The 26,949-nt window shown below is 30.0% G+C and overlaps 4 protein-coding genes across 5 annotated transcripts; 3 read left to right on the top strand and 1 right to left on the bottom strand.

Moving 5' to 3' along the window:
- The first annotated feature begins 107 nt into the window (after positions 1–107).
- Positions 108–3,839, top strand: LOC109800999 (single-stranded DNA-binding protein WHY1, chloroplastic). The gene is made up of 7 exons (XM_020361956.3): positions 108–341; positions 428–531; positions 615–713; positions 2,043–2,137; positions 2,436–2,509; positions 2,810–2,913; positions 3,525–3,839. The coding sequence occupies exons 1-7, from the start codon at positions 158–160 to the stop codon at positions 3,642–3,644; spliced, it is 780 nt and encodes a 259-aa protein (XP_020217545.1). The 5' UTR covers positions 108–157; the 3' UTR covers positions 3,645–3,839.
- Positions 3,840–9,763: 5,924 nt separating this feature from the next.
- LOC109801566 (WRKY transcription factor 72A) lies at positions 9,764–16,701 on the top strand. The gene is made up of 4 exons (XM_083066285.1): positions 9,764–9,931; positions 13,770–14,207; positions 14,625–14,738; positions 15,654–16,701. Exons 1-4 carry the CDS (start codon positions 9,875–9,877, stop codon positions 16,554–16,556), a joined length of 1,512 nt encoding a protein of 503 aa, XP_082922411.1. The 5' UTR covers positions 9,764–9,874; the 3' UTR covers positions 16,557–16,701.
- A 1,210-nt stretch (positions 16,702–17,911) lies between these two features.
- On the bottom strand, positions 17,912–23,310 carry LOC109801048 (Pentatricopeptide repeat (PPR) superfamily protein). 2 transcript variants are annotated; one of them, XM_020362017.3, is made up of 2 exons: positions 20,735–23,310; positions 17,912–20,356 (listed from the first exon to the last, which is right to left on the bottom strand). In XM_020362017.3, exon 1 carries the CDS (start codon positions 23,025–23,027, stop codon positions 21,156–21,158), a length of 1,872 nt encoding a protein of 623 aa, XP_020217606.1. In that variant the 5' UTR covers positions 23,028–23,310; the 3' UTR covers positions 17,912–20,356; positions 20,735–21,155. The 2 variants fall into 2 exon arrangements, with proteins under 2 accessions (XP_020217606.1, XP_082922410.1); XM_083066284.1 differs by having other exon boundaries at positions 20,740–23,310.
- On the top strand, positions 18,720–21,172 carry LOC109801049 (Cystathionine beta-synthase (CBS) protein). Its single transcript, XM_020362018.3, has 5 exons — positions 18,720–18,888; positions 18,993–19,435; positions 19,815–20,081; positions 20,157–20,329; positions 20,774–21,172. The coding sequence occupies exons 1-5, from the start codon at positions 18,720–18,722 to the stop codon at positions 21,051–21,053; spliced, it is 1,332 nt and encodes a 443-aa protein (XP_020217607.1). The 3' UTR covers positions 21,054–21,172.
- Positions 23,311–26,949: the final 3,639 nt, after the last annotated feature.

Raw genomic sequence — 26,949 nt, 5'->3', positions numbered from 1 at the left:
AAATAAATTCTCAAATTTATGTCTCATAAATAATATAAAAAATGTACTTAAAAATGAAAATTATAGTAATTATTATAAATCACGTCATTTTGTTGTTGTAGGAAAAAAATATACAAATAACATAGGATAGAATGACAAGACGAGTGAGGGAAACACGATGTCGCAGGTTCAATCCATTACCTTGAAGCATCGCTCGCTACCTATGCACTCTTTCGTTCCTCCAAACTTCCTTATTCCTTTGAAACGCAACGTTTCATTGACACCCACACCCAACTCCCCATCACTCTCTGTCAAATGCTACCACCCCAAACCCTCTTCCTCACCTCCCCAATACCCTCCAAGTTCGTTTATTCTTCACCTTCATAACAAAGTCAATATTTTTCTTTCAAAAATCGCAGTATAAAATGATGGGTATTTGTGTCTTCAGTTGGAGGAGAATCGCTGCAAAAGGTCTACGTTGGTTACTCCATTTACACTTTGAAGGGTGTGATCACGGTGGCTCCTAGACCTCCGGAATTCGAACAAAAAAATGTATGTTTTGAGTTTCTGATGTTTGTGTGTGGAATTTTGAATAGAGTGTTTGGTTATGGAAGGTTCTTGTGTTTGTTTTGCAGTCCGGGGCGTACGCAGTGTCTAGGGAAGGTTATGTGCTGCTCCAGTTTGCTCCTTCACTTGGTGCTGATGAGGTCACATATGATTGGAACCAAAAGGAGGTAACTTGTGCTTCTGTTATGGAGTCTATACTTGGTGTCTTTGTTTGTCTAAAATATAAGAAACTCTTATGTATTATTAAGAGTATGCTGCACCAAGTGGCAAATAAGACATGTTAGATTGGGTTTAATATATTGAGTAAACAGTCACTTTGTCTCCGCATTTGGAAGGTGCTACTATATTAGTCTTTGTATGGAAGGAAATTAAAAATAAAAAACTCATTGAAGGTACAAATTAACAATCACATAGTTTAAAATTTAGAAAAATGTGTGACTAAACTGATAACATTAATATATATTTAAGAACTAAAACGACGGTAAGTAGTAAAATTTAGAGACTTATTTGATACTTTCTTAGTTTTAGCCTTTTAGGACAAATGTGGCAACGCTCATCACTTTCTGAGATGAAAGTGGTTGTTTACTCTCTAACTTAATAAAATTTAGATCAAATCTTAATTGTTGGGTGTGTTACGTTGAGTTACATAGGATTTCTCTTAAAATTCAAACCTAATCAATATACATTCCTTTGCTTTTTCTCTTCAAATATTGACATGTATTTTAGTGATTGTTCAGAGTTAGAGTTGAGAGGCTGGCTACTCTGGTATGCCAGCTGATTTTTTTTTCAGCCTGGGGAAACTCAAGTTTTTAACTAGTTGGAAATTATGCTAGTTTAATGGATGATACTGATGGTTAAACTTTTTATGTTAGAAACTAGTGTAATTAAACAAAAATTTAATGTTTTGAGAGAATGTAATATGTGTTCACAAGAGACCTGACTTGATGTTGAAGGAGTTCATGATAAGGTCATTCTGTAAAAAAAAAGTTTTATTTGTACAGGTCTGTGTTTTTGTGTAATGAAATTAAGGAAATTTAATTTTTGTTTTTTGAATGAGCCTTGGGTTAGACAGTATCAATTAGTTATTAATTTATTATAATAAATTTTATAATAATTTATTTTCTTTATTGCTAACAAGTAGTAACCCTTATCATTGTCCATTGCCTTCATGCTTCTGTGTGTTTGCTGTTTCCAACACAACTGAATGAATTTTATCCCCACTTTGAAAAAAATAAAGTTATGATTTCATGGTTCCTTTAAGACAGTTTAGTTTAGTTAGTAGTGCTTGAGATATTCAATGAGTGTGCAGGTTCAACCTTGCAATTCAATCTGCCTCCATTTCTCTCTCCCCTTCTCCTCATGGGACCTCTAGTGGGCTTCCCCCATCCTTGAACCGAAAAGAAAAAAGGATGTGATTTCATTGGCATTTATGACTCTGTTGAACATAGTTTTATAGTTTAAAACGTGAGTTAATTGTCCACTTTGCTTGAATGCAGGTATTTGCACTATCAGTGAGTGAAATGGCAACTCTAATTAACCTTGGATCGAGGGATTCTTGTGAATTTTTACATGAGACTATGAAACCTAAAAGGTAGTTTCCGTGTTGTTTCTTCTAGTTATATTGATAACTTTCTGATTATTGCTTGCTTTATCTTGTGATACAAATTGAATTTCCTTTTCATATGGAAAGGGTATATGGTAAATGGTGTCTTCAAACCATGTTGCAAATAAAACATGTAATAATATATGAGGATTCATGCATATTAACTAAATCAGTGTCCACTGCACTTGTTGCATTTTTTCTTTGGATGTGTGTGCATTATGCCATAAGTAACGGCTGCTGTGATTTTATCCTTTTAAAGCATTTTGCACATTGTTATGTTATGCAGTGATGAATATGAAGTCAGAAAAGTTTTGAAGGTGGAGCCAGTTCTGGATGCTTCTGGTCACTTAATTAGCTTAAGTAATTTTCTTTATTCAAAAACTTTTGTTGCTGTTATACTGTATCAATCTGATTTTACTTTATTGCCATCTTGTATTTGTCGGGATACTCTACTCCTGAGCTGATTTATTTCACTATTTTGTGTAACCTGTAAATAGATTCTACATGCATTATTATAACACTGATCAGTCTTGATGGTCCTCACTATAAGAAATAATTTAGCTTACCCATACTGATGCCAATACATGCAATATAAAGGTAAAATATTACATGCGTAAAATATTTACTTCAGTTCTGACTTTGTTATGTCAATTTTCAAAGGTGTTCAAAAGAAGCATGAGAACGAGAACATGAACGAAATTGAGAAAAGCATCTTTATCCCTGTTGTAAGGGCAGAGCTAGCGGTTTTGAGGTCGACTTTCAATGTATGCTCTCTCTCTCTCTCTTCCCTGCTCTAACGGAGGAATATTCGTTGCCATGTTTCACCACTGATAATACAATGGGATTATGTAGTAGCAAAAAGATAAGGCTTCTCTAAAATGAACATTGAACAAGTAAAGGTGTATATGCATGTTTTTTTTTTGGTACATATAGTGCATTGTAATCTTGCCCCACTAAAATTCAAGGTAGAAACAACCTTACTTTGCCTACATTAAAGACAAGCTCACTTCTGAGTGTCTTCCCATAACATAAATGACTGGTTACTGTACAAGAGAAGAAGAAATAAGATCTTCCTCATGCAATATAGTTCTTTGTGTAATAATAGCTCAACCTTCTAGTCAAGAAAACTACTTGTCTAGCCTAATTACTTGTCATGAAATCTTCAAGATTTATACAATTTTTTGCTTGTCAGATAATTTATAATTTGGAATGAGAAGTTCCTGGTTATGTTTATTCAATAGTGTGATATAGCATTTAAAAACAGGTTTCTCTACAGCATTTTCTTTTTCTTGAGTGAAGCCAATTTTCCTATATGCACTAAACCTGATTAATATTTTGCCCATTTTGATTATACTTTTGCTGCTTTTCTATGCAGTATATCATGCCATACCTTCTAGGTTGGAATGCCTTTGCAAACACCATAAAGCCAGAGGTATATAATCGAGTGAATAGTACCAACCCCAGATACAGAGCAAACGATGAATGGAACAGATAGGAATCATTATTTTCAAGACCTACACGGCCCTGTGACTGTGCTACCTCCTCAACTTTGAAATGTGTTGAATCTCTTCATTCTGGTAGCATAGAATTGTTTTGAAAAATTTTGAGATATCATTATTAGCACACTCATTTTTAATTTAATTATTTAGTTGTTTATTAAATAAATTATTTGCTCCTTTCCTTTTGTTTCTGTGCTCTGTCTCATGCTTTTCCCTTTTGTTTTTGAATTTAATTAGGATGTATGTGAATGTATAAGTTATTTAATCTTATATTTATAAATGTGTGTTCGAAACTAAATCTAAAACATGGATTATCACTCTCTATCTCTCCACGTCTAATTAAAGTAACAAAGAGTAGTTTCTCCATGTGTCCTAAATGAACTTCGCATCACATAACTAATTTAATATATAGGAGTTTAATAAATAAAATATGTGTAGCACATATAGTGGTATTGGAAGGGCTATTTGCATTACACGAAGGTTATGTGTCGCTTCCTTCATAGTATTTCTTTTTGGTACAATTTTTATAAAAAAAAAAATTTGTACAAGCTTCCTTTATAGTATAAAGTATAAATATAATTTATGGAATAAAGATTAAGTATATTTTTAACTCTAATAAAAAACGTTGAGGTCAACCTAATCTAAGATCGTGTTTGAATGATCTTAAATTATCAACTTAAATGCAAACTACTTGACCAGGATCTGTTGAAGATTGACCCACTTGATTTTTCTTTATTAACTCTTAATTAAGAATCTAAATAATGCATCAAATTAAGTTATGGTCAAGCAGTTGCCCAGTTGCTTACTTTCTTTTGAGCTGTTTGTAGCATCTTACCTTTTAATTAATCTATGATCTGTAGAACTCTCATATATATTATGCCAAGTAGATTGTTAATTTATGCTAAACATTCTTATTGAAGTAACATAGACAGATTTCATCCCTTGACCTTATTATACAGACTTTACTAAGCCCATAAACTATTAACATTAAATTTAATTATGAATAAAAAAATACCACCAGGATGGTTTGTTTATATTATTATGAAAGATCACTTGACTCAAATGTAAATTAAAATTAATCTTATAATATCTAATAACATTTTATTGAATGAACTTCTCACAATTTTTGTCATTAGATTAACGGTATCTATTGTATGAATCCATACCCATAATTTTACGATTGATATCTTCTTTTTTTTTTATGTATATAAATTAAAATTAATGTAATTTATATCTGTACATACTAAAGGAGGCCCCTATAATCATTTTGATCACATTTTTTTTATTTGGTCTCCTTTTTTAGTCTTGGTGTCTTGTAATACTCAATTGTTGCCAAAGATCAGCACTTCTTGTGCTGGTTTTAGTACCATACTATTCCTAATTGCAATAATATTCTTTGGCTTTTAATTATATATATATATATGAAATTATTGATTATTGAATCCATGCATTAAAATATAGATAAAATGTTTTTATTCTCTCTATTCTATTTATAAAAAAAAATCGGTTTTTGTCCTAAAATAATCAGTTGAAGAATTTTTCCGTAATGGAAACTTGTCCAAAGGAATAACCGTTTCTTTTGTATCTTTGGTCCCTAAGAAAAATCATTCCCAAAGTTTTTCAGAACATAGACCCATCTTCCTTATCGGTAGTATTTATAAAATCATCTTTAAATTGTTTTGCATATAGACTAAAGGTGTGTGGTCCTTAGTTCAATTATATATATATATTTGCATGGAAACAATTGTTTGCATAATGATTTGGTAGATAGAGTTGGCGAATATCGAACAATTGCAGGCGAGCTCAATGCTTGCCACGAAGAGTTTGAATTTAATTTGGTATTCTAAAATGACATCAAAGTTTGGCCCTATGTGGATTGCAGCCTTTCCCGGATTGGTTCAATATTTTTAACTTTTTTTCTTCAAAATTTAAGTTAAATAATTATTGTGGAAATTATTTTTATTCATATATTTATTTTATTGTAATAAATAAAATATAAATAAATATATATATATATATTATTTTATTTAAGAAAGTGATTTAAAAGTGATAGTGTGACATTGTTGTATTTATTTTTAATATGAAAAACACGTATATATAATATATTATTTTTATCTATGATCATTTTATAAAACTTATAGTGAAAAAAGTACCTATATCTCTTAATTATTGAACTTTTATTAATCACTTAAAAAATTAAATAAAAATACAGACAACACATAACTCAATTAGACTAGTTCCACTCAAATCCATTTTATAACGTACACAGATTTTATGAGATCGAATTAATTAAAAATATATTCATTTTAAATTTAAAATTTAGAACCTAAGCCATGTAATTAATAAACGGTTTCGTACTAACCTACAAAATACTCAAAATTTAGAGTCCAAAATCTCTGTAATTTATCAAACGGTTTCGAGTACACACATTTTTGTCAGTTCTATTGGTAAATCTGTATAAAACCCTAAATGCATCATTTGAAAAATACGACTCATTGTTTATTTTTAGATTACATGATGCGTAAAATAGGGATCCAATGATGTACACTAAACAAAATTTATTATTAACAACAATTATTTAATGATAATAATTTAATTTCTGCTATTTAATTATATAATAAAAATATTAATAATTAATATATAATAATTACTAAAAATCTATTTATATTACACTAAAATTTACTATTAACAATAATTATTTATTGAAAAAAACTTAAGTTCCACATCGATTAGAGATAAAATAATTAAATAGTATATAAGTGAGTAATAACTATCACCTTATAAGTTAATTTTATAGGGTTGAGTTAAACTCCTAATTCACTATTCTAAATTAGTATCAAATCACCCACTATTACCAAGTTTAATAGTGCTATAAAATAATTAGAGAGTAACTTTCACCTCACCTTATAAATCTCACATCGAAATAAGACAATTAAAAAATATATAAATAGAAGAGATAAAAAAGTATAAATTATGAATTTAGAAAAGGAAATTATAGGAATAAATTATTTAAAGTTTTACTAGCAAAATATAAAAGTCACTAAATGGATCGAAAAGAGACAATTGAAAAAAATAACTTTTAATAGCCTTTAAAATGGCTATAATTGTCACTATAAAAAATAAGTTTTCCCGACAATTTAGTAGGCTTTTACCAGCATTTTATATAAATGCCGGTAATAATATATATTAACGATCCTAGATACACCAACTATTATTTAAATGTTGGTAAAAAAAATAATGATTATTTATATGACTGTTAAAGAATAAATTAATTGCCACAAAAAACTAATTTTGGTGTAGTGATTGAGGAGTTGGACCCACCACTGTATTTGCTTTGCCATTATTTCTATGGTAACAAATGGCAACCTTACAAACGAAGTTGATTATAATGTCAAAAGGATTAATTAATTAATTAATATATATATATATATATATATTATTATAAATAAGTTTATTTAAATTTATTTTATTCAATAATTTATATTTTATATTAAATTTTAATAATTTAATCATTAAATTAAAAGTTCTTAATATTTAAATTAAATTTATAATTTTAAAAAAATTGAAAATTATATAATACTTTATTATATATGTTTAGATCAATTTATAAACCATTTTTACTATTATCTATCACTTTAAATTAATAAACAAAGTATCATATGATTTTAATTTTTAAAAAATTTGTAAATTTAATATATATATTAAAAACTTTTAATTTAACGATTGAATTGTTAAGATTTGATGCAGGACATGAATTATTAAATAAAGTAAACTTAAATAAATTAGAATAAATAGATCTTTCTATATATAATTATTGAATTAAAAAAATTTAATAGATAGATCAAATTTATAAAATTAAAAATTTTAAAATTTATTTAATACTCCATTTTATTTTTATTGCGGGACTTGCAAACCAAAACCATTTTTTCCTCCTATTGACAATGCTTATACCAGCTTAGGGATGGCAAAGTGGGTCGTGGCCCGCGGGCTGGCCCGTTGGCCCACCAAAAATTGGCGGGTCGGGCCTATCATTTCAACTCGCCAACCCGCCAAGCCTGTCCTGCCAAGCCCGTCAACCCGCTGGGCCAAATAGCGAGTCGGCCTGCCACAACCCGCCGGCGTGCATATTTTTTTATTTAATTATTTTTATGTTTATTTTATTTTGATGTAAAAGATGATGATGAAGATGATTAAGAAAAAAAGTAGAGACAACTTCTTCCAAGAGAGCTTCTAATATTCTTAAAATAAAAATTCAAAGTTAATTAATTATATTTGAACTTGTTTTGTGGACTATCAAAAAATTTAGTTTATAAGTAATTTATAAGTTTATAATTTGGTTTTGATTTTGGTGTAAGTAGACTAATTTCTATTTGATTTTGTTGAACATATATTATGTACAATATGTATGCATTTTTAATTTCATATGGTTATATTTATTTATTTGTAGCAAAAAAAAATTATTTGAACATAAAATATTTTTTTTTGTATGCGGACTGACCCGCCAACCCGCCAACCTGTCCTTAAGCGGGACAAGCTAGCATTCCTAGCCTGTTTTACATGGGCCGGCCCGGGTCAAAACGGGTCGGGCTAACTCGTTTTGTCATCCCTATACTAGCTACAATTGAGTTACATGGCTACTTCATATGTTGAAGTACCTAAAATTAAGTATTCACATGGACCCACAACTTCTTAAACATCTATAGTATACCGTGAATAATCCACACATTGCCGGCCCTTGAAGTTCCCCCACAGATTTAAGGTAGTGCAATGGTGGAATGTAGTTTTCTTTGATGCAGGTGCAGCCTGCTGCAGGAATATGGCTCTTCAAATGTTTGGAATGGCTTTGAAATTAGGGACATACATTCTTATTATCAACTTTCATTAGTTGGAATAGTGCACCAATTTTGTTTTTCACACACATCAGGAGTCAATATAGTACTCCTACCACCCTTTCATTAATTTATATAAAATACATATGCTTTTGAGGCATTTCTCCCAACAATTCAACTCTCTTTGCTTTCATATATATAAGTTTGATTCCTTCTTAAATAATGAGAGAGAATATTTTTACTTTCAAAGAACAATGAGAATGGAATCTTCAAGCGTGCTGCGTGCCTAAACCCTAACCTATTTTACAGCCCGTGTTAATTTACCCATCCAAATAATGAAAATAAGGAGGATTTTTTTGAATTTCCAAATTAGAACATTTATTTCTTTGTATAAGAAAAACAATGTAAGGACAAATGAAAAATTAAAAACAAAATTATCTGTTTAATTTTTTCTTCCCTTGTATTTCAAAAAATAAAATAAAATAATCTTCCCCTTATTTTACATCCTTTTCATCCAACCAAAGGTTTAAGAAATCATTTGACATTTACAAGTGAAAACAGGAATTACGCCAAAAGAATTGGTACACTAATGACAACTTCTTTTAAATTTAGGAAGTTCTTACTATTTTATTTATTAAATTAATGATTAAAGACTTATCACCACCGTCTTCTTAAGAACCTTGAAGGATTGGTTAACTTGAAATCAAATTTAATTAATATTTAATATTCACTTTTCTCCTCCAGCTTGCACAGACTTTAGAGATCCATGACCCAAATACCAACAACTGAGCTACAGCAACTTATAAACAATTTTTTCACCAAACACATTGGAATAGTCTTAGAAATATATGACCATGAATCTTGTGTTACCTTACAGTGGTAAAAGGAAAAAATGACGATCTAAATATAAAAAATTAAAAAAGAAATGATACAAAAAGTGAATTTGAGGACCCACGCATAATGATCATTGTCAAGGCTGATGAATGCATGTGGTGAACTTTGACTGGCATTTATGACATTTTTCACAGATGAATCTTCAATCCTACCACGACTGACATGATGAGCTCTATATATAATACAATATTTCTCCAATCTCTCTCATAAAGGTTGAATCCAGAATTAAAATATGTTATTTTATATCTTAATATAATAAGCCAACTAATATATATATAACATATATGACAAAATATATAGAATTCTTGTTCTTGAAGTTTATATGGAGCTATTGACAAGGAAATCTCTTTGAATTTCAACTTATGCAATTGAAGTCAACATAAGAAGGCTTTAAAAAGCCATGCTTGAATAGAGAAAATTTGTCTCCATGGAAAGCTAGCTATATAAATATATTATAAACTTAATTTGCTCTTCTCGAAAGATCATATCTGTGCTAGCTAGTAATGGAAGACAATAACTTCTTGGATTCTAACGATGATGAAGAGATTGGTAGCGAGAAGGTGTGATTTTCTTTTCTCTATAACTTTTTATTGAATGCCTTTCTTTTCCAAAGAGTCTTTTTAAGCTTTTTTTTTTTTTTTTTTTAAATTATATATATGATCGATCTATTTCATGCATATTCTTGGTATTGGTATATCTGTATTATGTAATTAACAGCTTCATTCAATCTTTGCCAAAGTATGATATGGTTTACTTTTAACACATTCACACGTGCATGTCGATTTCAGTTTAATTTCATTCATAACCATTAAATTGGACCTGTAATTAATTCACCTCAAAATTCAATGTATATATTCATGTTTTTAGGATTATGCCTTTTCGTGCAAATGATGATGAGAATTAGTCATTTTCACCATGATTAGTCAAATATCTCATACTTCTGAGTGTTAACGATGGGTTAACGTTTGTGAGATCCAATAATGGGTAATGGGTTTTCTAGAAGATTGAAAATAGATTGTAATTGCAACCGGAATTATAAGGTAACCAAGTGAGTTTGATTGAATTCTAATTTGAGTGAAGAAATAGATGAGGCATTGAGACACCTTAAACATTTTAGAGTCTCCTTAACTATTAAACAGAGTCTAAATAATTTGATTAACGCAAGATTTTTTTGGGTTTTTTTTTCTCCCGTTCATGTAAATATAATAACTTTATAATAATTAAGGATGTAAACAATGATTCTAAATTTTATAAGGATGAAAAATAAAAATAAAATTATAAATATCGAAATCTCAATTTATTCATTTTATAAAAATATAACATATTTAAGTTAAAATATAACTTTAAATAATAAATTCTACTAACAAAATTATGTATATTTTTTATGCATGTTTAATTGTTTCTGTATTTTTTTTTTTTTATAACAAGCAATAATGAGATTTCATAGCTGTAATAAAAAACTTATATGTGTAACCCCAAAAGAAAAATGAGATTTCATTGCAAGTAAATTGAACATTAGCACGAGAGAGGCAAAGTCCATGTATAAGCATTAGATACATTATATTAATGGTTAAAATTTTAATTTATATATAGTTAAAATTTCTCACTTTTTGGATCGTCTAATGGAGAACCCCACACAAAGCACCAAGTGTCTCTCTTTTTTATGGCCGTGCTCAACCTCATTGTAATGAAAGTCAATTGAAATGGCATATTCATGCAGGCATATGGTTGTTAGAAAAAATGTACTAGACAAACAATAATGGTTGTATACATGCATGCATGTTGTCGACAATATGTTATATGCAAATAACAAAAATCATGTTTTAGCTCAAAGTCATGTGCTGTGCCTGTAGCTGACTCACTAAATATTTATAATTAAGAAATATTAATAACATGCTTTTTAATCATCATTACTATTATCAAAAGTGGTAATGTGGTGCGACACTTGTACATAAGAATCACGGTTTATTTATTTTTTACTTTAACATAAAATCGTGATTAAATGTATTCATTTTGCTTTTATAAGAGTTGAGAAGAAATTATATAATTTTTTATATAAGAAAATATCATTATTTATTGTTGATTAATTTTTTTAAAAAACTACAAAAATTATGTCAATCTCACTTTTAATTCAATAAGCATTGCTCATAATCCTTTAAATTTATCGCAGTTTGTTTACTTTAAATAGCCATGTGAGACTCTTATACGTGGGTTAGAATACCCCTTTATACTCTGTTTCTTAAAAATACTTTATTTATATATATAATAATCTGACTCATGATTTTACAATTTCTAAAAAACAATGCAGTGAATAATTCTTTATTATTACCTTTGCTCCTAATATATAAATTGATGCATTTTTGGTCCGTATTATAAAAAAATATTCTCTTTAGTATTACCGTTTGTTTTAATATATAAATTGGTGCATTTTTTCTTCATATTATTATTATTATAATATATATATATATATATATATATATATATATATATATATATATATATTAAAATATATTAATCGTTAATTTTCTTTTATATTTTAAGTTTATGAAACACTTATTAATTTATCCTCACAGAAAACATTCTTACCCTTCTTAATTTCAAGAATAATTAATTTAAAATTCTCTTAATGATAATATTATCTTCTTACATATCTTAATCTCTAGTTATATATTAAATATAAAACACTGAATGTCTTTTATTTCAATCATAAAATATTAAAATTATTAATAAAAGAATAGAACATGGTTCCGATTTTATAATGTTTTGCTAATTACAATTCAATAGTAATTTTATATATCCTTAACTTTTCTCCTATTAGAATATAGCTGGTTTAAGAATCCACCAAGGAACCTATTTTCTACCAAAAGGTAAGCAGAAACAATATTAAATTTTTTTTTATATAAAAAAAACTAGTATATTAATTGTAGACACTTGAAGTTGAAATTATATATGTAAGAACATTTTTCTACCCCTCCTCCTTTTTTTGTGGAGAAATGTTGAAAAAGCAGCATACAGGAACAAGTAGGTCAAAGTCGAATAATTTGTGATATTATATATAATAGGTGGGGCGGTAACATCGCCACTGGAGTTCATGAGGCATGATATTTGTACAGTATAATGTTTGTTTCACATTACTGTATATTGGAAGAAGAGTATTAATTCACATATAAGTTGGTTTTTTAGTAAGGGTTAAAAATACCAAATAATCAAGATTATTTACAAATTACTTTCAATATTTTTATTTTAAATTAATCATTTAAATTTAATATTATTGGATTTATTTGTAAAAGAATTGAAGTTATGTTAAAAATATGAATTTGATAATTATTATATAGTTTTAAAGGACTGATTTTAAAAAATTAAAAAGTTAATGTCATGACATATAATTTTATATGGCTAATAAGCGAAGGCTTACTTTTATTTTCAGTACTAATTTTCAGAATATAATAACGAAATAGAAAAGTTGTTTTTAAAATATATTCTGTTTTAGAAAATAAATATAAGAAAATGCGCAAGTTTTATGTGTCATGCATTTGTTTTATTGGTTGTCAAATTATTTTTAAGAATTGTAAATATGTGAATATAGCATTTCATTTATTTCAAAGCTTTGAAAATATAGTTATTCTCAAGTATTATACTTTCCTAAAGAAACAACATTTTTATGGTTTACTATTTTTTTATTTTATGATGAATTTTTTTTTTCCGCAACATGAAAATAAAAGTTATCTTATAATCCAATTATTAATTTCTACTATTTATATTCTCATTTATTTCTTTTATCATTCTCTTAAGAATAACTAAAAAATGTACATTTATAAATTTTCTCTAAAATATATTATTCCGTAATACTTTTAAATAAGTGATTCCTAAAAATAATCATATATACCTTATAAACTCTTTCAAAACACTACTAAATGTGTAATCAGCTAGCAGGGATTGTATTGAAAAAAAAATATATTAAAAAAAAAGCAGGGATAATTGTTTTTGTTTTGGTAATTTGATTGTTTTAGTTTAAGTAATAGTCAAATTTAAATTCCTATAAATATTAAATAATTAAAAGATTAACTTAGCAATGTTCCTTAATCAATATAAACTCCTTCAACGCATCGTGTAAGTCGAGTCGACCCAAACCTAAAAGTGTAAAAAGAAGTATACACACGTTTGCACCAACATGGTGTAACCCTTTTTTTCAATGCACAAAGTATAAAGTAATCAATTGCATTTTGACCATACGTGTTAAAATTATCTCATTCTCCTTGCAGTACTCATCAATGAGGAATATATACTTGAGTTATATACCTTTCATTTTCCTTCATCTCTTTTCCTCTCCCTGATCACATACAAAACTTGTAGTCATTAATTTATATATGCATGTGTCATCAACATTATCACATGCAGGATCAAAAGCTGGAATCAGCTAAGGGTGAGCCTAGAGAAGAGAACAAGATGTTGGAGTTCTTTGACATCCTTCAACAAGATAAAGCTGAAGATGCTACAAATGCTAAAGGTACAATTAGCTATGAGGAAAGTGAAGAAAGTGAACTAGTGTCTCTTTCTCTTGGGATATCATCCAATATTGGTGAGGGTATTGTGGATAAACGACTTGAACTTGGGTTAGATATCAATTTGGATCCTTTGGATGAAGCTGAAGATGCAAATAATCTCAGCACTGAAAGTAGCTTTGGTGAGGGAGGGAAGGAAGAGGAACCAACTGAGATGTGGCCACCCAGTAAAGTTTTGAAGACAATGAAAAGTGGGGATAAAAGTGAAGCTTCTCAAAAACATGATCAGAAGAAGGCTAGGGTTTCTATTAGAGCCAGATGTGATGCACAAACGGTTAGTAACATTTTATATTAAGAAGTTTATATAGCTTGTTCTTTACTGCACATGTGTGTTTGTATAAATTTATTTTTACATACCTATAAAAAAATAAGAATGTGAAAAGTGAAATAATTAAGTTTAATTAACTTTCATAGATTAAAAAAATATAGATAGAGAAATTAATGAGAGATATTTTTAAAAATTAATTTTATTTTTTAAGTAAAATTTATTTTAATTTTTTTTATAATCCAAGCAGACTCATAATAAAATTGATTTTATTGTGATAATACTTTATATATAATCTTAAATTAAAAGAAATCAAGACCTAATGAAAACAAATATATTGATTATAATCATCTTTATGTTGCAATATGTTTTCTTAATTTCTAAATATCAAAACTTAAATTAGAACTTTCTTGAATTTTTACACAGATGAATGATGGGTGCCAATGGAGAAAATATGGACAGAAAATGGCAAAAGGAAATCCATGTCCCCGAGCGTACTATAGATGCACTGTTTCTCCATCTTGTCCTGTAAGAAAACAGGTATGATTTGTATTGAATAATTAACAAGCAGAGCTGAAAATCTACAAACATATGATGCATGTAGTCATATATTACTAACCAATTTGACTTCTTTCATTTTGTTTGCATCTTAGTTTTCGCTATTTTAACTGGATTATTAGATAAATTGGTATAAATTGAGTTTCTAAATTGTGCCATGGGATGGAAAGAAAATGTACTCTATTTCCACTAAACTTCACTGTAACTTGTTTTTGTTGTTTGTTTTACATTATGCACGCTTCAAATCTTTAATTTTTAGCACTTCGTAATTGAATTGGGCTTAACTCCAAGTGGCTAATCAGATTGTTTTCATGACTTCAAGTTAATTAAAGGGCATTTTTAATGAGAAAAAAAAAAGAAATAAATGAAATAAATCTGTCTAATAAGACTACACTACAAGAAATGTTACATATAGTAACATACAAAAAGTATCACTATAGGTATAATATACGTAGGTATATGTCTATTTGACATATAGTTACACACAATTTTAGCGTTGATTTTGAATGAAATTTAATAACATATTTTGTGTCATTATAGTCTATACTAACACTTTTTAATAATATACCAACATATATTGTAGTTATTGTATAAGTAAAAGTAATTTTTAGTAACATGTATAGTATCATTATAGGGTGTGTGTTACTATATGACAATTTTGTTATAGTGCTAAGATAAATTTATACATAAATTAATTTATAAAAATTCTCTCATATATTTAGTTAATCATAATTAACTTTTTGATTTAGTTTAAGCTAATTTTAACATATAAAAAACATGTGTTTCTGAAAAAAAAAAATTATCCAAACATATTATAAGCTCATATTAAAATCTCAAAAGCCAAAGCATTTTAATGAACAGTAATAATCGACCTTAGTTTATTCTAATTAATTTCAGGTGCAAAGATGTGCCGAAGACATGTCCATATTGATTACCACCTATGAAGGAATCCACAATCATCCACTTCCTATGTCAGCCACTGCAATGGCTTGCACAACTTCTGCTGCAGCCTCCATGCTTCAATCTCCCTCATTGACTTCACAACATGGACTAGTCAATTCAGCTATATCCTCCATCATCAACTCTTTTGCTCCTAATAATTACAACCCTAATAATGCTCTAAACTTCTCTACATACCAAGTTCCAAGACCACCTCAATTCTACATCCCCAACCCATCCATTTCAACCTTCAATTCTCACCCCACAATCACTCTTGACCTTACAACACCTCCATCTTCCTCAAATTCAACCTTCACTCACGTGCCAAAATACTCACCAACAAGCCTTAATTTTAATTCTTCAGGGTTCTCTCCTCTACAATCTAGCATTTCTCAATCACCTTGGATCAACAGTTTTAGTGCTTACTTCAACACTGGAACAGTAACTCAAAACACAAACCATGGTGGTAATTACATGTTAAACACCGGAAATATTCAACCATCTCTAGGGCATCTCCATCAACCTATTTACATGAGCAACAACAACACCATTTCTCAGCAATCTTTTCCTGATCCAATTGTTGCTGCAACCAAGGCAATCACAAGCAACCCAAAATTTCAATCAGCTTTGGCAACTGCTCTCACAACATATGTTGGCAATGAAGGTGGTGGTGGTGGTAGGTTAAGAGAAAATCATGTCACTGAAAGTGCAGAATTGAACTCAAAGCTATGTAGTGAAAATACCATAGCATGTGCATCATCAAGAAACTCGAATATGTTTCCATTACCACTTCAGGTGTCTAAAAGTGCCTCTGGTTCGTGTTCTAATAGAAGTAACCAGCTCTTGGAGCAATGGAAGTGAAACAATTAATCAAGCCTCACTGTGTCTGTTTGTATTAGATGTTTGTAGAATTAATTTATTATATTTTTGGATCGTACGTCGTTGAACACGATTAATTAAAGATGTATACTCAAATTAATTTTTAGTTACAAATTTTATTCTAAAATATATGCGTATCTCAATTTGTGAAATTGATATTGGTAATAAGCCGAAGGAGACCCGAAATTTATTGGGAGCTTGGCATAACCTACACAAGGGACATGCATGAACGTTAATCTACGGTTTTTCAGGTTTTGCTTTGGCAAATAGGAAAGAAGGGTGTTGATTTGAGTGAACATTTTCAAGGCTTTGATTCCCAAATTTCCATTGAGATCATATGACGGTGCAATACTATTTCCCTTTGAATAATGAAGTTGTTGCTTTTGTCAATATTTATTTACTTATTTTTATATTTATTATTTATTATTATTGTTGTTTATGTATGGATAGAATTTGATAGTATATATGAAGGTCTTCCCATGCAATTTGGTTTGATTAAATCCCCCTTCAGATTTGAGGGGGGAGTTTCTAGCATGAGGTACTAGCCAGACTCGACGTTAATTACGGTAACAAGTGAACAAAATGTGAAAGAAAAACAAACATGTAAGCCTTTGGGAATTATGAGGAGATGACAATTAGCAGCTTATATAATGAAATAAGATCAAACTTTCCATATCACTGCCTCTAATTCTATGTATAAGGTCATTTTAACTATTGCGTAGAATTAAAGAATTTAGTTAATTTAGAGAGTGATATTAATTTTTTACTACCTTTCTTTGTTAATGTTCATTCAAGGTTTTTATACATGTACAAACTAAGAAATGTAATAAATTTCTAATTTTTCATAAATAATTTTCATGTTTCTTATCATATATTTTTATTTTTCTGTAATAAATACATATAAGTTATCAATATATAAATTAATTTAATTAAAAGTTAGAATGTAATTAATGTTTTCTAATGACTTCCTCCAAAAAATTTGTACCATAATAAATAAGAAAAACATTTACAGTTGCATTTTACAGCATAAGATAATGGGCCGTTGGGCTTACGGTTGAAATTTGGGCCTCCTCAATTAGCTAGAGGAGTTTGTTGGTGTGAAGATCAGAGGCAAGACGCGATCAAACACTTGGTGCTTCAAGGGATGAAAAGCAATTAGCAGTTAACAAATGGTTTAACCAGCTTTTGACACGTGTACAACACTTGGCATTGCTAGCAACCCCCAGCAATCATTCAAAAAAAACCAGATTTAACCGCTTTTCAATAGACCACAAATAAAACTCCCAGCCTCTGAATCCATTGCCATTCTCATACTAACGGGTACGTCAAGTTCAATCTTTCTCCATGTATTTTTCTTTTCATGCTTTCAAATCAAAATCTATTTTTCATGCATTACAATTTAGAATGAAACAGTTTAAAACTGTATGATGATTGTTTATTGATTTTTTCGGTTGACATGATCAGTTTCATTTTATGTATCCTAGGATAAACAAATTCTTCACCAAATATTGCAATTTAAATCACCCGTTATGATACACAATTATTTTGATTTAGCCATGTTATTCAAACATCAGATTAGGTGAAAATATGGCCTATCGTTATATATGATACACGATATATGAGTCATTATGATTACTAGTTCATCTAGAGGATGGATAGATCGAAGAGTTGCGGATGGGAATCTTGCGGGGGGTATCATACCCAAGTCACTTTCCCATATGAATATAGAGTATATCTTCGGACCAAAGAGAATGTAATAATGCATAGAATTGCCACATGAAACCATGCTATCAAACTATCTAAGATTTCAGTCACTTGTCATTTCATTTTCATACTCGAAAGAAACAAAATCCAGGGGGTGATTAAGATCTGAGAGATGAATTAACCAAAATGACAATACAATTTGTTAAATCTTCACAGTTCAAAACAAGAGTTTTGTTGGGTGCGGTCCCAAAGATGCTGTTGAAAAATGTAACAAAATCCCATGGCTCTATCTAACTTTTGACAACAAAAAAGGATAGCCTTATTTCAATGGAAACCAAGAAGTAGACAAGGTCTAATATTACACGGCTATAATTATGTAATTTCATGAAAATTATTGAAACATCAATTAATACCAATTAGTTCATGCCTTTTAGTTCCAATATGGCGCAAGCACAGGAGTTAAAAACAAGCACTACGCTTTCAAAGTGCGATTCCTATTTCGATACCATACAATCCAGAAAGAAGCTACCACTGTCATTGCAGGAGACGTTGACAGATGCATTTGCAAAGATTCCCGTTTCTTCTTTTCCAGCAGTTCCTAGCGGAAAAGGTAAGGGATTAAAAGTAATCATTCCATCACTATCACCTTATGCATTTGATGTGAGTCAAGGATTTCCATGGTCAAAAGCACTAACGTGTAAAATTCTTTGGTAGTGATTGAAATTCTAGCAGACACGCCCGTTGGTGAAGCAGTGAAGATTCTATCTGAAAGCAACATTTTAGCAGCTCCAGTTAAGGACCCAGATGCAGCTACTAGTTCAGATTGGAGAAGCAGGTACCTTGGTATCATAGATTATTCAGCAATCATTCTCTGGGTGCTGGAGAGTGCAGAACTTGCAGCAGCTGCCCTATCAGCAGGTACAGCAACAGCTGCCGGAGTTGGGGCAGGAACAGTTGGCGCTTTGGGAGCAGTAGCATTGGGAGCGACAGGGCCTGCTGCAATTGCTGGGCTAACAGCTGCTGCAGCAGGTGCTGCAGTGGTAGGTGGCCTTGCTGCAGATAAAATGATGGCCCAAGATGCACCTCAAGTTGCTGATAACCTGGGAAAGGACTTTTACAAAGTAATACTGGAAGAAGAACCCTTCAAGTCCACAACGGTAAGCATGACAATGCCAGAGGTTCTGGAGTTAGCTGTGCATGTTCTTGGCTTTTAAACTGATGCTAGCCTTGTGTCTTGGTATGAGCATTTTTCTTCCTTGGTTGGGAAGAAATCTTTTTAATTTAGGATATCTCACTAATAAGGAGGCCAGTGCCAACAAAGCTAGGCTGGTTAGCTATTTATTTATTTATTTGGCTTTTGTAGTGCTTGTAGCCTGATTCAAATCCATCTCACAGAAAAACCATGACTGTATTCCTGCATAATCCATTTGGGATTTTTTTTACATAAAAGAAAATAATCCAATTATAGGTCAGCTGAATTCTTTCCTTAACTCCACATTAAAAAGAAAATACATTAATGTCGATTTTTGGTTTCAGGTACGATCAATACTTAAATCATATCGATGGGCACCTTTTGTTCCAGTTGCTAGAAAAAGTGCTATGTTGACTGTCATGCTGCTTCTCTCAAAGTATAGGCTGAGGAATGTACCTGTGATAGAACCAGGTAAACCTGATATTGTAAACTTCATTACTCAGTCTGCAGTTGTCCAAGGTCTCGAGGGATGCAAAGGAAGAGATTGGTTTGACAGCATTACAGAAAGGCGTATTTCTGATCTGGGACTTCCATTTATGTCTACTGATGAGGCAAGGATTGGTGTTTTAAATTTTCATCTTACGTTGGCTTGAAGGTTTAAAAACTTCATTTTGCTTCCTGTCCAGGTTATTAGCATCCAGAGCAGTGAATTGATTCTTGAAGCTTTCAAGCAGATGAGGGATAATCAAATAGGTGGTCTTCCTGTAGTAGAGGGGCAAAAGAAGAAAATTGTTGGAAACTTGAGCATTCGAGACGTCAGATACTTGCTGCTAAGGCCTGAGCTTTTCACCAATTTTAGGTAAGACGAAGTAAAAAAACCTTGAACCTGCATGGTATGCATTTTTGACAGGAATTAGGGAGACATATATGCCACTAAACAACTCCAAAATCAGATGAAAATGGTTTTTTACAGTTTCAACAATAAAACTCACTTTGGGAGAAGCATCTAAAATGGTGACGGAGAAACTCAAAAGATTTACACAAAATACTAGCATTTTCAGGAAAAACAAAATTGAAGATAATCAAAAGAATGAGAACAAATTTTAAAACAATATGAATTAATCAGGGTTCACATGATTATCTACTTAATATACATGAGTGAGTGTGTATGAGGTGATTTTTAATTTGGTAAATTTAGGAAAACAAACAAGGTGTACACCTCTGGCCATTGCACAGACTTCAAAGTTGTAAGGGAACTACTTACTTAACTGAAGTGTTTTCTGTCCTCTATTTTGACTCTCAGGAAGTTGACTGTGATGGATTTCATGAACAAAATTGCCTCTGCGTCCCGGGAAACTGGAAAAGTTACCCAGCCCATCACATGCAAGCCTGACTCGACACTGCATGACGTGATCCATACTCTAACTTCTCAGTCTATTCACAGGATTTATGTCGAAGATGGACAGGAAGAAGTAGTTGGAGTCATTACACTGAGAGACGTAATCTCTTGTTTTGTCACCGAACCTCCTTACCATTTTGACGATTACTACGGATTAGCAGTGAAGACAATATTGAATGAGTGATAATTTATGGAAGTTTGAATAGATGAAACACTCAAATGTAACAAACTATTATGTTATCTGAGAAAACACTTCTCATTTAAAGTTATTCTATGCAAATATTTTTCATGCAACTTCTATCATGCTAAAGCCAGAGAATTTGTCCAATCCCTTATCTGTGATTATCCCTCTTATCCTTTCTACTTCCTTCCATCTTCCCAGCCCAGCATATATGTTAGACAAGACCACCAGAGGAGCTGGGTTTTCTGGTTCTAAATCTAGAAGCTTCATGGCCATTTCTTCCCCAAGATTGGAATCTAGGTAACACCTACATGCACCAAGTAAAGAAGAAAAAACAGAAGGAGGAGGCTCTGCTAATTCCTGCACCAGGTCTTGGGCCTCACCCAACCGACCAGACCGACCTAAAAGATCAACCATGCAGCCAAAATGCTCAGGCTTTGGCTGCAAGCCATACTCTCTTCTCATCATTCTGAAAACATGTAATCCTCTGTCAACCTGACCCGTGTGGCTGCAAGCAGATAAAACACTAACAAATGTTGCACTGTTTGGTCGAACCATTTCTTCCAGCATTTCATCAAAGATTTTAAAGGCAGACTCATTGTCTCCGTTTCTTCCATACCCCCCTATCATTGCATTCCAAAATGCTGGATCATCAGGTTTTGCATAAAACTGGTCAAAAACTCCTCGCGCCCAAGAAGCATGCCCACATTTCATGTACATGTCAACCAGAGCAGTCGCCAAAAAGTCATCCCTATTGATGTAAGTTCTTATAGCATACCCATGTATCTCTTTTCCATGTCTCAACACACACGAATCCGCGCACGCTGACAAAAGGCTAGTAATAATTTTCAAACAAGGAGGCACACCAGAAGACTGCATTTCCCTAAAGTACTTAAAAGCTTCCCCACACACCCCTTGTTGTGCAAACCCATTGATCATGGAATTCCAAGTAGCGGAATCAGGCTTCAACCCTTCAGATTCCAGCCTCCGAAACATGTCAACAGCTCTCTCACTCTCTTTGTTCAACATCATTCCCGCAATCATGGAGTTCCAAGTGATCAAGTTCCTCTTATCCCCATCCACACCAATGAAAACATCAAAAGCAGAACTCCAAAAACCACACTTTGAATACATATCCACGAGTGCAGTCACCACCATAACCCCATCACCCGCTTCAAGTTTCACAAGCAGTCCATGGACCTGCCTCCCAAAACGAACACTTGGTACACTACCACACGCAGAAAGGACAGACACCAACGTCACTGAAGTGACTTTACACTCCAAACACTCCTCCCTCGTCATCTCCTTAAACACATCCAACGCCAAACGAGGAACCCCATTCTGCAACAAACCCGAAATGAAAGCGTTGTAACTCACCACACTCTTCACAGACAACTCCTCAAACACCCTAGTCGCGGAAACTAACTCTCCACACTTGGAATACGCAGTGACAAGCGAGGTGGCAACATAGACATCAAATCCAACCCCTAACTTCACCCCGCAGCAATGCATCAGCGCAACGTGGTCGAAACCCACGTGAGGAACACTGACCATGCACGCGATCGTGACCGAGTCGGGCCTCAAGGGGCCCAACCCAACTCGCCGAAACAGCCTAAAAGCCTCTCCCGGACGCCCGTTTCGCGAGAAGCCGGAAAGCGCGGCGTTGAGAGAAGCGACGTGTGGTTGGGGCATTTCGTCGAACACCTTGAGCGCGTCGAGGAGACGGCGAGGATTGGCGGCATAGGCGGCGGTGAGGGCGGAGGAAGCGTAGGGGTCGGAGTGGAAACCGGTTTTGAGGAGATGGGCATGGAGGGTTTGGGTGTGGGAGAGGGAATTGAGGTTGGTGCATGCTTTGAAGAGAGTGGGGAATGTGAAGGAGTGAAGGGTGTGGGAAGAAGAAGAAGAGAAGAGGGAGAGTGCTTCTTTGTAGAAGCCATCTGCTACGAGTTTTGTTAGCGTTTTGTGATCTCTTCTCATCGAATCATACTCTTTTGGTTGGCGTCATCATTTGTTACGCTGCATTGCATTTGCATGTGTTTGTGTTCATCCTTTGACTTGTCAGAAAATGAACAAAGGGTGACATTCTTACCTTATTATTGTAGGACGATTATACAGGTCTATCAAATTATATAAGAATTATTTTTCAGTTGAATCGATTAATTTAATCCAATTTTGATAACCATGATTAATACACACTGACACTATTAAACCCTTTCACAAAAATTAGAGGTGTATTTGGTCCACAACTCTAGGACTAACCCATGTTTTCTCCCTTAGAAGACTCATTTATTTTAATTCTATTTAATGAAAGGACTTTGAGCTTTCAACCTACACAACTCCAAATAAATTGAAAGAATTACATGTTCAATGTAAAATATGAAACATGCTCATTGAAAAGTTAAAAATATTTCTTTTTATTTTTTTAATGATAAATAACAAGAGAAATTCTTGATAATTTTATTTATTTTATATAATAATTTAACTTTGTAAAAAAATTTATAAACTGATATGATGTTATATAGTTTTTTGAGTGTGAATTTATATCACTTTTTTCGTAATATTTTCAAAATCAAACTAGTTATTGAATTGGCCTAGATATTAATTCAGAGTTAAATAATTCAACTATAAGTAAATCATTATTAATCTGATATTAATAAAATAATATTAATTATTGTTATAAAAAAATTATAATAAATAAATATAATATCATAATTTTATAAAATTAATAATTAAAATAAAATGTTATTTTTTTAAAGATTTGGCGTGATTACATATGAAATTCTAAATATTTATTGCTTGAATATGTAATAAAATATAATAAGACATTTGATTATCTTAAAGTTTAGAAAAAGATTAAGTGTTTGTTAATTAATAATTATTATTTTTTAGTTTATATTTTTTTATCTTAACTAGTATTTTATCTCGCGTATTTCATAAGTTAAATATTTACAATATATAATTAAAATAATAAATTATATATAAATAAAATATTTCAATATATAAATTATACTTAAAATTAATATAAATAGATATTTTAAATATATAAATTATATCTTATATTTGAGGTAAATAAATATATTATTTATTAATAATTTATTTTAAAATTATTAAAATTTAATTTATAAATAAAAAAGTTAAATTAGATAGGAAGTTAAAAAAATCTCTCAAATCGTTTTTATTGAAGAATAATCTCTTTCATATAAGATAGTCATTTATGTTTAATATATAGGGTTAATTTTACAAAAATAAAATCATCTTAATTTTGGTTCAAATAATAATTTTTAAAAACATTATTTCTATTTTGAAAAAAATTGTCTTAATTTAAAGATTTGTTCAAAAAAAAATAAATAATGGGAAGTTATTCGATATAGACTAATTAGTTCTTTGAATAATCTAGTTTATACAATAAATTATGATAAGTTTTTAATAGTTTAATTTATTATTTTAGTAAAAGAAAATGTCCATGGGTTGGTCCTAGCCTATAGGGTTTTGTGCGTTTTTTTGGTCCTATGAACTTTTTTGTAAGTGAGGTTTTTTTCTCTGTGAGATTTTTTGGTGGTGGCCCACATGGGTAGGCCTCCACAACCGTGTAGATTTAATGTAAGTATCATGTGTATTGAGAAGAGTAGTAGTAAGGAACTTATGCTATTTTAAGTTAAAATACTTTTTTAATTTATTTAGTTTTATTTATTTTATTTTTTAATCTTTATAGTTTAAAATAGACATTTTTAAATTTTATATTTATTTTTTCATTTCTTTTATAATTTAAAATAATTTTTTGTCTTAATTTTTTATTTTTCAATTCTTTTAGTTCGTTTGTTATTTTTTTGTAATGCTTGTTTTATGTTGATGATGTAGATTTTCAATTTTGGAAAAGTAAAAAAAAAAGTGTCTCAACAGTGGATATTATATGAGACTATAAAAAAGATGAGTGTCGAAAAACATAATTTAGATTAATTCTAATAAAATAAAATTGATATCAAACACGTAGTTGAATCAATATAGTGAAATATCAAACACGCAATTGAACTAATATATCGATTATGTCAACACAAAAGACACAATATTACCAAAAAAAAAATAACAATAAGGAATAATAAGATTACAAATCTATAAGCATAAGGAGTAACATGATCTACCTTAAATTATAAGGATTGAAAATGATTGAAAAAGACAAGTATAAAACCTAAAAATGTCTATTTTAAATCATAGAGACTAAAAATTAAAGTAAATGAAATTATAGGGACTAAAAAATATTTTAACTTGTAAGTTATATTTTTTTGCTTAAATATTTTTAGTCACTATAAAATAAATAAGTTTTGATTTTGATCTTGTAAAAAATGTTTTTTGTTTTCATCCATCTAAATTTTATAAACATTGTTTTTGGAGAAATTAGTAAATTTTGATTTTAATTTTTATAAAATATTTTTCTTTAGTTTTCATCTCTCTAAAATCAAAATTTATTATTTTGAGTCGACCATTTTAAGATAAAATAATAATATTTACTTTAAGGATTTATAACAAAATTAGAGGTTTGAAACATTTACATTATATTATTATAGTATAGTTATAACTTATAAATAACATTTAAGATGACTACATAGCATTTTAATAAATAAAAAATAATTAAAAATTATCACATAAAAAATAAAGATTAAAAATAATAGTTTCAATTTTAAAGGATAAAAAACTAAGAAAATTTTTTACAAAGACAAAAAATTAAAATTTGCAAATTTTATAGAGACTAAAAATATTTTTAAACCTAGTTTTTTAAATACAATTTTTATAATTTTAAAATTTATATAAAAAAAATAGTGGTGATTTTAAACTGTTCCAATATGTATTAACTATTAATCAAATTGTAAAACTAACAACATTAATTTAATTAGATGAAAATGATAACATTGTATCAATTTTAAAAATTAAATGAAAAAAATTGAACATTTAATAATAGAAAGACTGAATTGAATAAATAATTAAATTAAGAGATTAAATAAGTAATTAAATCAAGCATGCTTGTGATCATAAATCAATTGTTGCAAGATGCTCTTTATGTAAGAAACTGATTATAGACCCATATATTTATTTTATTGTAGATAATTAAGCATATTGTAGATCTGATAGTCTTTAATATATTATTTTAGGATATAGATATGTATTTTATTCAGTTTCTGTATCTATACATAAAGGAAATATTGGAGATATTTAATCACTTTTAATCTTCACATTTTAGTGGATCATTATATTTCTTAAATATAAAAAAAATATCATGTGAATAATTACAAGTAACTTTCTAATATTTTATTTATCTGTAATTATTAAAAGTACGAAGGAGCTTAAATTTTCTAATAAATAATAAAAAATATATAAAAATAAAGGTTAAAGAAATTTCTAATGTGATGTAATTATTTTTCGCATTTTATGACAATATTTAGTACCTTCAATAAAATAGTTCTTTTAGCTGTAACTTCATATAAGTGTGTGGTATATGTCACGTGATATCTATAAAAAAAATTCTAGATTAACAAAATAAATATTATTTATTTACTTTAAAGATAAAACATAAAGTATTTTTTATATGAAAAAAATTAAAATTCACTCATAGATATTAAAAATATATTTTAAGTTTTTTATAGATAAAATATTTAAATCTTATTTTCTCATAAAATGAACTTTAAAATTAGCACTTGTATTTGAAATTATTTTTGTTTTGCAAAATTATACTTAATATTATATAGAATTTATTATATATTAAAAGGTTTTAAAGAACTTCATTGTCCTCTTATGTATATTATATGTAATAAAGTTAAAAAATGGAGGCCTTTTAAGATTTTCAATATCACTATTAACACTTTTAATATTCTCATAAAACTACAAATTAGCCTTGTGAGATTGGATG

Source organism: Cajanus cajan, chromosome 11 (genome assembly GCF_000230855.2).
Source record: "Cajanus cajan strain Asha chromosome 11, NIPB_CcT2T_4, whole genome shotgun sequence".
NCBI classification, from domain to species: Eukaryota; Viridiplantae; Streptophyta; class Magnoliopsida; order Fabales; family Fabaceae; genus Cajanus; species Cajanus cajan.
This window is presented reverse-complemented; position numbering and strand designations above follow the sequence as displayed.